General features: G+C 42.7%; 1 protein-coding gene across 1 annotated transcript in view; it reads right to left on the bottom strand.

The window, feature by feature from the left end:
- CFAP20DC (CFAP20 domain containing) overlaps window positions 1-15,811 on the bottom strand; it is a 361,123-nt gene that overhangs the window by 97,358 nt on the left and 247,954 nt on the right. Inside the window, exon 14 of the mRNA XM_089682005.1 lies at window positions 2,788-2,991. Coding sequence (XP_089538131.1) covers window positions 2,788-2,991 — 204 coding nt within the window. The remainder of the gene's footprint in view (window positions 1-2,787; window positions 2,992-15,811) is intronic.

Here is a 15,811-nt window from a genome sequence, read left to right as displayed (position 1 = left end):
TTTTAAAGCCAACTTATGGAGGGGAAAAATACCCCTTGCATTGATGGTCAGTTGGAAAAATGCCCTCTCTTACAGCGGTGGTCAGAATACCCTTGCAGACAGCTACAAAAGGTAACTGATGTCATGCTGGCTCTGCCATGTGGTGTTGGTGCTGGAACTTTGCAGGCACCCTCAGATAGAGGTCAATCAGCCACAGTTCAAAGAACTCCTTCCACCTTTAAAGGAGCCTTAGGGTTCCACGAAATCCTGGTTGGGAACGGCTGCTAAAAACTGTAGTTGTAATTCTACACCAATAGGGTAGAGGTTTTGGCTCAAGTGAATCAGTGTTGCAATTTGTGGGACCATATTTCTTTACCATTGCTCTGCTAAACCTGAAATATTAAGTGCCCAATAAATCTGAGCAAACATGGCCAGGGCATCAGTAAGAATGTCTCTATCTTCTCACCTGTCGTAGAAGTGAGTAGTTGACAACAGGAGAACCTGTCCAACCCACATCTGGTAAACATGGGCCCTCAAGTCACAGAGAGCTCCTGTGCAGATAGGTCCACCCCTGAGCAGATGGTCTACATATCTAGATGAAAAACTTAAAAGGTAACCTGAGTTGTAAATTTAAAAGCTTAAAGTGATTGCAAACATATAACAAACATATCTTACTTACCTGCTCTGTGCAATGGTTTTGCACAGAGCAGCCCCAATCCACCTCTTCTGGTGTTCCCTGCCAGTGGTCATGGCTCCTTCCCCTTGCCAAGTGTCCCCATAGCAAGCCACAATCCTGAACCTTGCGCTGTGTGTCCATAGACACACAGAGCACAGCTTTGGCCCTGCTCCCCGCTCTCCCCTTGCAAGCTATGATTGACAGCAGCAGGAGCCAATGACTCCAACTTCTGCCTGTCGAATTTTTAGAGATGAATACTGTACTGATTAAACAAAAATAGTTTGTTCTGCTATTGTACAAGAAAAATTTTCATGCTTGTCCCTTTGGATATTTTCGCTTTAGAAAACTGTGTACTAACGAGCAGATTATTGGATGATCGCTCTGAAAGTGGTATTTTTCATCTAATTTTCTCATCGCGTGTACTAGTCATTAGTTAAAAAAATAAATAGTGTTAATTCACATAAAATGTGTGCATTTTATTCTGTAATTTGACCTGTTTTCATGACACTGAAATTATGATTCTGGTACAAAGCACTGCAAAGTTATTTACAAATAAAAGAAAGGGGTTTTTTTTTCAATTTTGCACTTTTTTGAAATGTGTAAATACATGTTAAATTTGTAACAATATTACCAAACAAAAAAAAAGTTTAAATATGAAGAATTAATAGTTGAAGAGTTAAGAAGTCTAAGGAGTTAATTAGGGCTCATTAGTGTACACTAAGGGTAAATAAGGGGTTAAACAAGTTAACATTTTAATATTATTATTATTATACAGTATTTATAAAGTGCCAATAGTTCGCTCAGCGCTGTACATTACAAAGGGGGACAGAACATGTGACAGAACAATACCAATACAATGCAAAACATGAGGGGATCGAGGGCCCTGCTCTTACAATCTAGGAGGGAGGGGATAGTGGTACAGGAGGAGATAGCTGTGGGGGATGGAGTGGTAGAAAGAGTGGAGGAGATCGGTCAAGTTAGCAGGGGATAGGGTAGGCTTCCCTGAAGAGATGGGTTTTCAGGTTGCGCCTATTATTAAGAAAAAAAAGTTTTCTTTTACTTTTTAGGTTGCTTTAACTGACATCATCTGCAGATCTAAATTCATCTGCAGATGAATGAACAGAAAGATACAAATGTACAATATGTAACATTGTATCTTTGTATATTCACAGTCTGGAGCAGTATTGTTTGTAAACACAGATTCAGTCCGGGTTCACACCAATGCAGGGCAGGAAACACTGCAAATCCTGTGCGTTTTCCACACAGCATTGGGGGGGGGGGTCCCAGAAGCAGGGCAGAGAGACATACCCTGTGTATGATGACAAAGTTTTATTGGGCATATGTCGCACAGCCAGAGTCTGCAACTAGTTAAAGTGGTTATAAAGCCTAAACATTTTTACCTTAGTGCATTCCTTGCATTAAGGAAAGAAATGTTTAGGCACCAGTATCGCCCCCACACTATACTTAGTTGAGCCCTCATTCAATCCAGTGCTGTGCCTGTTTGCAGCATTTCTCTCCCCTCACATCAAAGCCAGTGATGAGGAAATGGATGGTGGGGCCTAGTCTCACTGTCTGTGTCTATAGAGCGAACCCGCACAAGTGCCTCCATAGGGAAGGAGCCAGAAGCGCAGGCAGGGGACCTAAGAAGAGTAGGTTTGGGGCTACACTGTGCAATTCTAGAATTGCACAGAGCAGGTGACTATACATCTTTTTGCTATTTTTTTAATGCCTTTACAATCGCTTTAACTCCAAACAGATGTAAAATACAAACTAATGCAGTTTTGCATTCATTAATATAACATTTTTTTTATTGCAAGCAGTGTAGGTATTTGACTTGGTATGAGCCATTTTCAATCCCTGTACAGCAGACCTCAGACTGGGAGTGTGAGAGCAGCAGAAAGAAGAGCTCTTCAGTTTACTGCTTGTCCTTTCACTGTCCAGTCAAGAGGTGAAGGAGAGACAAGACCAGTAAGTGTTACTGAACTTCAGCAGAGAAAATCAGGTCTTCTGCCCTGCCAGACAGGGTTGTGTTGTGTGGCTGTATTGTGTAAAGCGTAGGACTGAATAGGAGTACAAATGTTTTGGTAGGTAAAGTCTGGAGATCAGCTTTAATTTATGACAGATACACATACCGGAGGCAGGCAGGAGTTCCATGTTGCTGTATCATCACTGCTGGTGCTAATGCTGACATTACAATGGTCTATTTGAGACTGGCTTAAGCCATGTGACATTCCCTCTTCCTCCAGCTCCTCGTTTTGCTGCCTCTTCAGACTGGCCAGCATCTGCATCTCTGAAGCGCTGAGTCTGTTCATTTGGTAATTTCTCCAGTCATAACACTACAGGGAAAAAAGGTTTCAGGTTACATTCAATACAGTACAAGACAAAGGGTATACGAATGCATATCTACAACAAAGTAAATGAACAGTCTGTGACTATAAAGTTTTTTTTTAAGGCAACCTGTCATGGGACACATTGAGACTGTCTTTGCTGATTTCTTCTGAAACTGCCGGTTGCCTGGCTATCATGTGTATCCTCTTGTTTCAGTGTTTTGCATCAATAGCCTGGAGCAGTGTTTCTCTACCTTTTTTCAGTCAAGGCACCCTTTAAAATGATACACAATCTTAAGGCACTGACTTCTAAAATCTAACAAATTAAGGTGATACTACAGCTTGTTTGTTTTTTTAAATAACATAATATACTTACCTGTTCTGTGCAGTGGTTTTACACAGAGCAGCCCCAAGCCTCCCCTTCTTTGGTTCTCTGCCGGCTCTCCTGGCTCCTTCCTCTTGACTAGTGACCCCAGTAGCTAGCCGCTTGCAATGGGGGCACTGGTACATGTTCACTCCCCAGCCCCACTCTCTGCATCTATATGATACATAGATCTGTAACTCTAAAAAACTTCAGCCTTTGGAAACACTTGAAACTAATAGTTTTACATAATGCAGCAACATCCACACACGTAAGGCACCCAACATTAGAGGTGACTCATTCTTCGAAAGCAAATACACTTTTGCACATTGCTACTGACTAGTATTCCAGTGTATTCTCTTCCTCAGTTTTACAATTATACAGGATTTATATAGCGTCCACAGTTTGCACAGCGCTGTACAACATGAGGGCAGACAATTACAATACAATTCAATACAGGAAGAATCAGAGGGCCCTGCTTGTTTCTCTTTTTTCTCCCTCTACAGCTAATGTGAGCCCAATGCTGAAAAGAAGGGCAGGGGAGGGGCAAACAAAGATGATGTGCAGGCGTCCGACAACCTCCTTATCAATCGATGATGCCACTGGTTGTTGGATGCCGGTAGCTAGAAGGTCGTATAAGTGCAAAATGAAAACCTGTGGCTTTGTGTAAATAAAAGGCAGGCTTGATCTACCCGCTGGGTTATATACAATTTTTAGGCATTTTGCCAAGGCACCCCTGAAGAAAACTGAAGGCACCCCAGAGTGCCTGGGCACCCTGGTTATAAAAGGCTGGCCTAGAGCATGTATGTAGAAAAAGAACGTCTGAATGATATCTAACTTTCCTGATCTACATGTTCTGGGCCACCATTTTGATATGGAGATTAGAACAATGGTTTCTGCCTGTTTGTTATGTGTCACTGCACTTTGGCCAATGCCTTAATAAATACTTCCCATCTTTTTGAGATGGGAAAGAAGGGCAGTTTTCCAAAGTATTTTGGAAGAAGGCAAAGCCTTGCCACGCTTCCAATCATGCACACCCAGACCTATTAATGCACCAAAAATGATCTGCTAGGACCATGACATCAGCAGAAGAAATAGTGACAGCTATTTTTCCTTATGAAATCGCTTCTTGGCTGGCCCAAAATGCTACAGAATCTCATCTGCCATTGAAGGATAAATGAGGAAACAACACCTCTGGTCTGGTCAGTGAGGGATCAACACCATAGGAAAATGTAATACTAACACAAATAAAAAGGAATGATGTTTCAAGATTTTTTCGACACAATATTTTTAGGGGTCACTCAATAACCCATGTTATGTTGGACTTCAAGATGTGAGGTACCGTACACCTATTATTATTATACGGGATTGCACCAATAGTTAGCACAGTGTTTTACAAAAAAATGGAGACCGTACAGTTAAAATACAAGAAAGTCAGGAGGGCCCTACTCATGAGAGCTTACAGTGGAGCCCAATGCAGAGATGCCTATACTCCATGCATTGCATTGCCCTACTTTTAAATAAATCGTACATGACCATTTTTGTCATGCATAGATACATCCATTTAGAATGGGTTGCCTAATGCAATGCACTTCAATGCACATGAACAACAACAACCTATGGAATGAAAGCGCCTTTACAGTTCTTAGTTTTTAGCATGCTTAAAGTTTTTTTCCTAATATTTTATTTTAATGTAGCACCCTCCTAGATAGGTGCTAGGTTAGGTAATGTTAGTTCTTTGCCTCTCCTGCGGTTAGTGGAGGTGCTTGTGATTGCTCTGGTCTGCTCCGAATTTCACAGGCTGTGGGGTTGACTGCTTTCCCCTGACTTCTGGATGGTTCTGGAGGGTGGTTGGCTGGGAGAATTAAATATACAGTAGGAATATTTATGTGGTCGCAGCCAATCCCTGTGGGAGGGTGTCCAGTTGCTGGCTGGGAGGGAACATAAATATTTTGAGGCCTGCAGTGGAGGGGTTCTTATCCAGGTGGAGAAGATCCAAGTCAAAATGGCTGTGGCCCTTCTGAGCAGTCCAGCTGTGATTCTTCATTTGCTTCATCAAGGTCCCAGCATTGTTAGCTGGGAGGCCTATTCTACTGAACTTTGTGGAGCTGATTGAGGGATTTCCTTTTGGGAGCTGGTCTGAAGAGCTTACAGGAGAAATGTCTGGCTGATATTGGAAAGAGGCATCCAACTATCCAGAGACATTTGTGAGTACAGACCGGTGTGTGAGATCCCAGTTACTCTGTGCTACTACTATCCCTCCTGCATCAGAGTCAGCCTGTACTTAAAAGTGTACAGTTCTAGCGGAGTCCCTGTGTAGTTCAATCTATCATTTGCTGTTTCAATGACTGTACTAGGAAGCTTAAGAAGGAGACGTGTGTCCTCAAGTTATTACTTAACATTGCTGGAGAATCCCACAGTTTCCCTGCACCCATCCAAGTTCAGGTTTAATAAAGCATCAACGGGGTGAGCGCTACGTTTACAACAAAGCAGAAGAAGTAATAAGTGAGAAAGGTAATGCCATAAAACGCATTAATTAAAGTATATTATTTTAAAATAGATTCTTCCTTCAATACGCAGGTTGGTCATTTGCAACTTAGATACATAGAATATAACTGGATACTAACATTAATAGGTAAAGTAGGTCCAGGGAATATCCAATTGCCTCTGGGGGGATCAGGAAGGAATTTTTTTCCCTGCAGGAACAAATTGGATCGTGCTTTGCTGGGTTTTTTTTGCCTTCCTCTGGATCAACTGTGGGTGTAGGATAATAACTTTTTTTTTTTAATTGTTGAACTGGATGGACTTTTGTCTTTTTTCAGTCAGACTAACTATGTAACTTGTTGACGACAGATCTTTTCCTGGATACTAAACTGATTTAACACTATTCATTTAATATTTGGACTCATTCAAATGGGAGCAGACAAACATACACAGTGAAATACAAGCATATCACTGTGCCCAGAAACAAAGCCATCTTAATAGCATCATGGCCCCTGGGCAAAGTAATCCACTGGGGCCCCTACCAGCCTGCCCCAATTTATGCACCTACTCTCAAGAATTACAGTATAAATAGTTGATAGAATAAACATACAGTATACTTATTAGTACTTTTAATAAAATCAATTTTAAACAATAAGAAAACATGCCATAAATCAGAGACTAATCAAAACAAAGGGCACAATACAGCGCAGAGGAAGAAGGGCACAGTACAAGGGGGGAGGATCAGGAGGGCACAATACTAGCATCAGGAATGCAGAGTACAGCCTAGGATATGGGAATCCTAGGACAGCTTAGATAAAAGCATGACCGTCAAATCTGGGAGAGCTGGCAAGTATGACGTAATGCAAACTTATCACAGGGCCCCCAATGCACCTGGGGCCCCTGGGCAGTGTCCGGGGGTGCCCATTCATTAAGACAGCCTTGCCCAGAAATGACAGGTATTTGCAAACAGTTAAATGACAGGCTGCAGCTGTACGCTGTTAATCACACAGATGCAAACTGTCTGCATGCATGGGCGCACATCCATCCCTGTACAAAGAAAATGCTTGAATGTGCGATTGCCAACTGTGATATTTATGGGGTTTCACTCAGGTTCACTCCAGCCAGGAAATACTGTTTCGGGTACATGTGCCAAAAACAAGGCCCACAGGCCAAATGCGGCCTGCCAGGCCATTTCATATGGCCCTCGCACCTCTCTTGCAGCTGTAGCACCTCCCCAGGGGCAGACTGACAACTCATGGGGCCCCGGGCAATAGGGGATCAGGGGGCCCCTGTGTCCTTGCCCAAACTCAAAAAAGCCTATGAAAAAGGTACCAGGGGCATCTCATGGGGCCCCCTACTGACCCCGGGCCCTCGGGCAGTGCCCGAGTTTCCAAATGGTCAGTCCGCCCCTGCACCTCCCTCATCTTTGTTACCATCTTGTTTCATCAGTCAGTAGAGAGGAGAGATCTCCTCAGTCAGATTCTGCACTTCTCCATGCAGCTGCAGAGAGGCTCGCCTCTGCCCACCCATCTCAGCAGTCCACAACAGAGAGGAGGATAGAACTCCTCCTACAGATTCTACGCCTCTCTGTGCAGCTGCAGCATCCCCTCATCTCTAACTCCCCTGGTCTCAGTATTCAGCAGACTCCGGCAGCTGACTCCATACCTCCTCCAGACCGTTACCTTTCTGCTTCCCAGCTCTGCTCCAGCTTCCTCAGCACAAGGTAAGGGGGTGCACTGTGATGTAAGGAGGGCTCTGGACATCTAGTCTTACAATACAACTGGTCATTTGAGAACAACCATAATGCTTTCTCAGCCACAATGAAATTGAGTTTGACAACCCTGGTTTAGGGCTTGTTGGCCCAGTTTTATTTAAAAGAAAGTAAAAAAGCTCCATTGAAACAAAATGTTAACCTTGCAGAGGTTTCCACCAACCCTTCACAACACAAAAATAAAACTGGTATTTAGCTTCCTGCCTTCTAATATCAGCATCACTACTCAGCCTATTCTCAATTCCCAGCACTGCTGTGGTCATGTACAAAAAACTCACTCTACGTCACTCTGTTATGGCCCCTGCCCTTGCCCCTGGGCAGGGGACCTCCTGTGTACCTCCACACACAGTCTGCTGGTCTTCAGTAAAACCTGTACACATGGTTAGATGCTTTGTCCCTCCCAAAACTCTTTGATGCCTCTGATCTCCAGAACCCAAGCTGGGAATTAGCAATCCCAGAGAAAACTGAAAAAAAAGTTTTCTGTGCTCCGAACCTGTATTTTGGGGCCCTTCAGTGCATCCTTGAGAACCCTGAGTGCCATTTACCTCTTTTTGCACAGTGGCAGGGCCCAGAGCTTTCACGCAGTGTACAGCTGCAGCCTGTATTGATTTGTACAAGTGGCTGTACGCAAACACCTGTCAGTCAGTCCTGGGCACAGATATATGTTTATTTTTCATGGTATATGGCTCTCTGTGCCCATGTAAATGAACCAATAAATATCACCTTAATTGGCACATACTATTTTATGGGGCCTTTCTTGTACACCAGGGCTCAAAAATTCAAGTTCTGAGCTACTAGCCAGGTCCTAAGAGTTGCTTGCCACCAGTTGCCCCACCCAACCCCTACCCTGCTCTGTCCCTAATTTCGCCCTCATAAATTAACTCATGAAATTACACTGTTAAATGTTTATGCAGAATAAAGTTACAAAAATAAATATTAAATAAACATCCTTCAGGTGTCCTCCTTTACATCAGGTGTCTCCATCACAGTCCCCCTTACAGCAGATGCCCCCACATGGGACAAACTACTACCACACAAAACTAAACTCTTTTGGCTGCACTCATGAAAGCTATTGCTGGAGGACAAAATAGGAAAGAGGAGGAGGGGAGGGAGAGAGATTTGGAAGGAAGGAGAGAGAATGGATGGAGGAAGGATGAAAGGAAGGGAGGAAGGGAAGGAAGGAATGGCTGGAGGAAGGGAGGAAAGAAGGAAGGAATGAAAATGGATGGATGGAGGAAGAAAGGAAGGAAGGCAGGGAATGGATGGAGGGAGGGAGGAAGGATGGGAGGGAAGGAAGAGGAGGAGGAAATGGATGGAGGGAAGGAAGGAAGTTTGGAATGAAAGAAGAATGTAAGAAAAGGAAAGGAAAGAAGGGAAGGAAGTAATGGAGACAGGATGGAAGGAAGGAAGATATGGGAGGAAGGAAGGAATGGGGAGAAGGAAGAGAAGGGAAGGGATGGCAGGAAAGGAGCATTGCAGAGCTGCTGGCACAGGGCATGGCAGAGCAGATCCAGCCTCTCTCTCTCCTGTTGGTGTGGAGGATGGAGGGAGGGGCTGGGCAATGAGGAGCGTACAGGGGGGCCCAGAAAGAGAAATCTAATGGACAGGTAGGGATGATCTGTGAAGCGATGGGGACAGTTACAAGCACCGATCTCCCTGTATGGCTTTCAGTGAAGAAGCTGGAAGCCGCAACTCCTCCTCTCCCTCTCGCAGCTTTTAGCTGCTTCAATGAAAGCCATACAAGGAGATCGATGCTTGTAACTGTCCTCACTGCTGCACAGATCATCCCCTACTGTCAATTTCACCTGCTGCAGTCTGGACACACTCGCCCCCACCATATTTCCACTCACCAAATGCGAGCAGGTGGGTGGAAATCTTGAGCCCTGTTGTACACTATCACCTTTTGGGAACTTTTTGCTCCAATACCCAGGCTACACGAAAAGGAAAGATGATGGTGAATTGTCACCCTTTAACGTATAAGTTCTTTTTTTCTTTATACTGCAAGTGCAAACAATCAATGCAGTTCAATAGTGCATGTATTAAGTTGGTACATTAGATCCAACAGAAGAAAAATTTGAAACAGAAAAGGGGTATAGGGATTTAGTTTCAAAAGAGGGACTGTTCCTACAGATGAAGGACAGCAGGGAGCTATGTTACTATTGGTATGATTTTTTATTTATTTGCTTTTCATGTATCAGCCCATCAGTAAGGAGACTGTGTAGGAAGCACTAATTGAGGGAAACCTGCTGGCATCCTGCTACATTATTAGAATCAGCATCCCCAGGCACTTTTTTATCTTTACAGATCATTACAGGTAAGTTATTCAAAGCATTCCAATGACCATCATTGCATCAAATAGTGCCTAATTTTATTCAGAAAACAGTTATCTACTGTGCTGCAAATTAAACAAACAAAACTTAAAGCCCTGCTCCAAATAATTTTTTTGTCTGTGATAGGGTTAGAATAAAATCAGGATATTATTGGATGTAATAAAACCAATAGGTTTTACTACATCCAATACACAAAAACAACATCTTAGGAGTCCATATCCTTTTATTGATTCTATAATCAAAGGCGGTCAATGCGTTTCAGGAGACAAAACTAAAGTTGGCTGCTTGTTACTTTTTTTGTGGAATCAACAATATGCTTTGAACATTATTTCAGTGCTCTTATTGATTCTATTTTACTTGGAGTTCTATGTGGGCATCCTATGTCTCAGCCCCCCCCCCCCCCTTTGTGGAAGAGTTGCTTCCAGCCCTTTGTATGTCTCCGTCCATCCTTGCCACCTCTTCCTTCCATCTCTCTCCTCCACCCTCCTCCCCACAAGACAAAAAAAAAGGCCAGAAGACTCCTGGGATTAGTGCCAATAATATCCCTGGAGTAAATGGGATTAGGGCTTCCTACATTATTTGCCTAGATGAATGCCATAGATGAAGTCCAGAGGTTGGAAATTGTATTTTTTTAATCCATTGATATTAAAGAAAGGGGAGACAAATCCTATAGAAACTACTTGACAAACTGACTGAAAGTCCACTTTAACATCTTCCCGCTGCTGCCTCCTGGCCCTTTAGGAGATTCAAAATGCTGGGTGGCAGAGGCGGGCTTTCCAATCATGTGACCACTGTGAGTGGCAGTCACATGATCGGAAAGCTACCAATCGCAAGTAGGCATCAGGAGCTTTCCAGTACCCGCCGGTAACTGTGCAGGGCGCACGCTCTCAGCACAGAAAATACATATATGCATACGGCCAGCAGGAAGAGGTTAAGGATATTGTTGCTGTCTGTGTCCATGTTGGAGAGATTTTTCCTCAATTCCTGTCCCAGTGGCAAGTGGACAAAGAAATAGGAGGTGATGGAAAATATCTTCAATTGAACAGAGACAGCAAAAAGCATACTTTTATGTAGTAGAGTGGGGAAAGGTAAGAGCCTCTGTTATGTTTTTTTTTATATATAAATAAACTCAATCACTATCATCACATGTCAGCTTTAAGGGCTCGTTCACACTAGAATGCAGTGCGGGAGAGCTGTTGCGATTTGCTGCGGGGGTCAGTTAAAAGGTAACAACATCCCAAACGCAGGTAGCAAAGGCATTGCGTTTGCCACACTTGCCCGCACCAAATCACATGGTAGAAAGTACCATGAAAGACGGTTGCCGTGTGTTTCAAAAAGTAGCGCATGCACTACTTTTGGTGCGGTGCTGTGCGATTTTAGCCCATTCAAATAAATGAGCTGAAACTGCACAGCGCAGAGCTGCAGATGAATCGCACAGGAACACACAGCACGTTCCTGTGCGATTTAGCTTGGGGCATAGAGTGAACTGTCCCTAAAAGTGCTTAATCCACTTTCATGGAAAAAAAATTGCAAATTAATAAAAAAAATGAATACAGCACATACATTTGCTACATAAGCCTTATTGTAATTTAATGTTATGAAAAATTACCTTTCATTTTCAAACTGCAGTGCTGCAATTTTCTATAAAATTCAAAGCCATATGACAACCTGAAGGAGTTCAGTACACAGTTGGTGTACAGAACACCTCCAAAATTGTAATTTCCTTCCTTGGATGAAAAGTTCTGCACTAAAATACAAGACAGGTTTTAGGAATCCTCTGCAACAAAAATGTCATTTTTAGTGCAATACTCTCTAAAAGGTTAATCACTTCTAAAGGGGTGAAGACACTCATCAGAACACTGAAAATGCATCAACTGACATGATAAATGACTCCCTTTTAGAATCACTCTACACTGGACATTGACAAAGGGTTATTCCTTCAGAGCAGAAACAGGTGGAAATCTGCAACAAAGTTTGGTAAAATCCCTGCAATGTATATCGATCACCCAGAGAACATTATTTTTTTCCCAACAAAAGTGGAGTTACTCATTAACATCATTTCAAAAGCTATTTTCAATATGTTTACATCCACAACTATCATTAAATAATACCAGGTGATCCTGCCATGAAGGTCCTTGTTCATGCACTTTATGCTATAGGAAGATAGCGCTCTCCCTGAGTTGCCATTTTGTCACAGTCTTCTGAAGAAGACTACAAGTGGCTTCTTCAACACACATTATGCAGGCATGGTCCATTGCTGTGACCAACAGGAAATCTGCCCTGAAAAATGCCATGCAGCCATGAGAAGATGCATGTAGACCAGGCGTCTTGAACCTGCAGCTCACAGGCCACATGCGGCTCTAGAAGGCTATGAATGCGGTGCAACACAAAATTGTAAACTTTTAGGGGAATTTTTTGTAAAAATGCATTTACACTTATTGAACACATGTGGCTGAAGAACTTTTTCATGCATTTTTTGATGAGTTTTGCATTTCTTTTTGACAATTTGTTCTTGGGCAGATTCAAAACACACAAAACAAGTCAAAACCACGTAACGCATCACAAATGCATAAAAAACGCACTACATGCTTTTCTGCAGCACCTCTATTGAAGTCTGTTGAACCAAAAACACAACATTTTGCATTTAAAAAGTCCCTGACCCTATGCAGCAGCTAAAAAAAGCATAGATGTGAACGTGTCCCATAGGAAACCATGTTAAATGGACTGCAGTGTGTTTCTTCAAAAAGCACCAAAAAAGCATAGGCGTGAACCAGACCTTAGTTCTCCCCCAAGTCCTTCTGAGGCCTGTTTCAATGGGCCTTTGTTCACATCAGACAGGGTTTACATTCCCATACAAGTCTATAGAAAAGCAAATTCAGCTTAAATTCAGGTAAGAAGGAGGTCAGTTGCAAGTCAGTTGCACCACTGACACAAACTCATGGTCTGTCAGCACTTTTGCCATTTAGGAGCTCTGCCTCTCCATTCACAAGCAATAAAAACCTGTCAGAGATTCCAACCCTTCCACAATCTACTTAAAACAATAAAACACATTCGGTTAAAGTTGGGTTTTAGCAATACAGTCTAGTCAGGGTTATTCCCAAGTCAATAAGAAACAAAAATAAAAAAAAGGTTCGAAAATCAACTCGCCAGCCAGCTTGCCAACAACCAAATTAACCTGTCTAACAGTATGCGTTAAAAACAGGGGTTTAGTTATTAGCACACATTTGAAAATACATACTTAAGCCACAGAGCCACATCACGGCACCCTGGTATTCTGTGGTCCTAACTCTACAAATTTGAGAGCCCCCATAGTAGAGGCACATGCATTAAAAGGCGAGATCAAGGGCAGGTGCACATCAGGGATCACACCCCTCTTAAAAGATGCAGGAGTGCAAAGGACACCAAGCATGTAGCACAATGGCAGCCAGGGTGCCCAGTGCACCCACTCACCTTAAAAACAACAGTAAAGTAAATCATGGCACCCACCCCAGTCTATAACTGGCTTATGAAGCAAGGACTACGTCAACCGGGCAACGCATGTCAATAAGAAAGAAAAATAAAAAAAAGGTTCGAAAATCAACTCGCCAGCCAGCTTGCCAACAACCAAATTAACCTGTCTAACAGTATGCGTTAAAAACAGGGGTTTAGTTAGCACACATTTGCAAATACCTACGTAAGCCACAGAGCCACATCACGGGTTATTCCCAATCCTTGGTGTTATCACGGTCAGATCTATATGATAAACGCACCATTAACTACAGATTTTTATTGAAATAGTCTTGTACAGTATAAGTGTCTTTTGTACTCTGTATGTATTACATTATCATACATTTTCATTATCTGAAGGATAGTGTCTGTTTAATTTAGGCACACGCACCGGAGGCTACATCAAACATTTACATTGGCAGCTGATACAATTTGCATGGAAATGTCCAGCTGAACAGATTCAGGATCTGCTAGACTCCCCTACTCAGCAAGGATTCACAGAAGTTTTCTTGAAGAATGTATTGAGTATTAGATCATCATTATATTTTGTGAGTTTCAATTGTGAGCAGAGACTCTACATCTCCAAAGCAGCATAATAAAAATAATTCAGCTGCCTTTCATCTATGAAAGCTAAGTGTGTGACAGCAGCACACAGCTCTGCTTCTGAAGTATGCCTTTGTGAGAAAATGACGACTTTTCTAAAATGTCTGCAGAACAGTACACAAAAGCTTCAAGTGTTTAAACACCAATCCAGATGTGCTATGGTGCTAGACAGGTGTAGATCCAAAAAGGCCATACGCAGCACTGGGACTGTGTTACAAAACCTGCAGGATAGAAAAGAATAGCAAACTTTTGATTTCTTTCATCAGCGATGGTCCAGAACAGGACATATCTATGTAGTAGAACCTGACTACTCATCTTTGAATAACCTTCCTATAAACTTTCAAAAATTTAGATACACTTTCTGTACATTGCAAAGCTTCAAACTAGACCAAAACTAGAATAAAGTTTCTCATTTATTTTTTACATCACCAATGATGTTGACACAGCCATGTATAGGTATTAAGGGTTTTACTGAAGCCGGCCACAGATGGATTGAATCTCGGCCTGGGGCTGTCTCTTTGCTGGACAGGCTGTCTCTTTGCTGGATGGGCTGTTTCTTTGCTGGATGGGCTGTTTCTTTGCTGGATGGGCTGTCTCTTTGCTGGATGGGCTGTCTCTTTGTTGGGCAGGATATATCTTTGCTGAACGGGCTGTCCCTTTGCTGGATGGGCTGTCTCTTTGCTGGATGGGCAGGATATCTCTTTGCTGAATGGGCTGTATCTTTACTGAATGGGCTATTTCTTTACTGGATGGGCTGTCTCTTTACTGATTGAGCTGTCTCTTCACTATACGGACTGTCTCTGTGCTGGATGGCCTGTCTCTGTGCTGGACGAGCTATGTCTATGCTGATCGAGCCATGTCTGTGCTGGACAAACTGTGTCTTTGCTGGGCAGGATGTCTCTTTGCTGGATGATCTGTCTCTTTGCTTGTGGTGTCTCTTTGCTATATGGGAATGTCTATTTGCTTGATTGGGCTGTCTCTATGCTATATAGGGATGTATCTTTGTTGGATTGGGCCATCTCTTTGAATATATAGGGGGCACTGTGAGAAGATCTCTAGGGGCACTGTAATGTAAAGGGACACTATGATATAAAGGGGACTGCGCTGTAAAGGGACACTGTAATCAGTACAGAGCAGTCCCCTTTATATCACAGTGCTCCATTATATTACAGTGTGGAGGACCGACTCTGTGAATATTCCATCACCAACTGCCCCGACAACGCCCTTGCAACTGCAGTCTGGGCCTGGATGACATAGTCAGTGAAGGTAGGAAATCAGCAACAAGGACATGTAAAAAAGTTTTTCCTGGAGTTCTACTTTAATTGTTATAGGCTGAGGGTTAGGATTTGGACCATTTGCACACGGGTAATCTGATCAGGTTCGCCTACCAGTTTTTCAGGCGGACCTGATCCGATGGTCCTCCACTCTGCACTCATTCAGCAGTTGCACTCTCAATGCTCCATTAACAATTATGTAGCCAGTAATATACAGTAAGGTTTGCTAACATTCTTGAAATGTACAGTTGACTTGACCGCTTTTTTTTTTTTTTGCAAAGTTGGAGTTTAATTTTTAATTCAATTGCTCCATCTCCACATTAATTCTGGCTCTGTATCTATTAATACATTATTAAACATATTTTGGTAAATGCAAGTAGTATAAGTACATGCATTTGACTTGATATCATCCTCTTGCATTCCTTGGTACAACAGGGAACTCTTGGAGAGTGAGAAGCAGCATACAATGCTAATGAATTGTGCTGCAGTGCTTATATGCTAACAAAGAGTATGCAGCTAC

This window comes from Staurois parvus, unplaced genomic scaffold (assembly GCF_062004578.1).
Source record: "Staurois parvus isolate SC_StPar_1 unplaced genomic scaffold, SC_StPar_1.0 ptg000283l, whole genome shotgun sequence".
Lineage (NCBI taxonomy): Eukaryota > Metazoa > Chordata > Amphibia > Anura > Ranidae > Staurois > Staurois parvus.
Note: the sequence above shows the minus strand (reverse complement) of the source record. Positions and strands in the feature narration are given on the sequence as shown.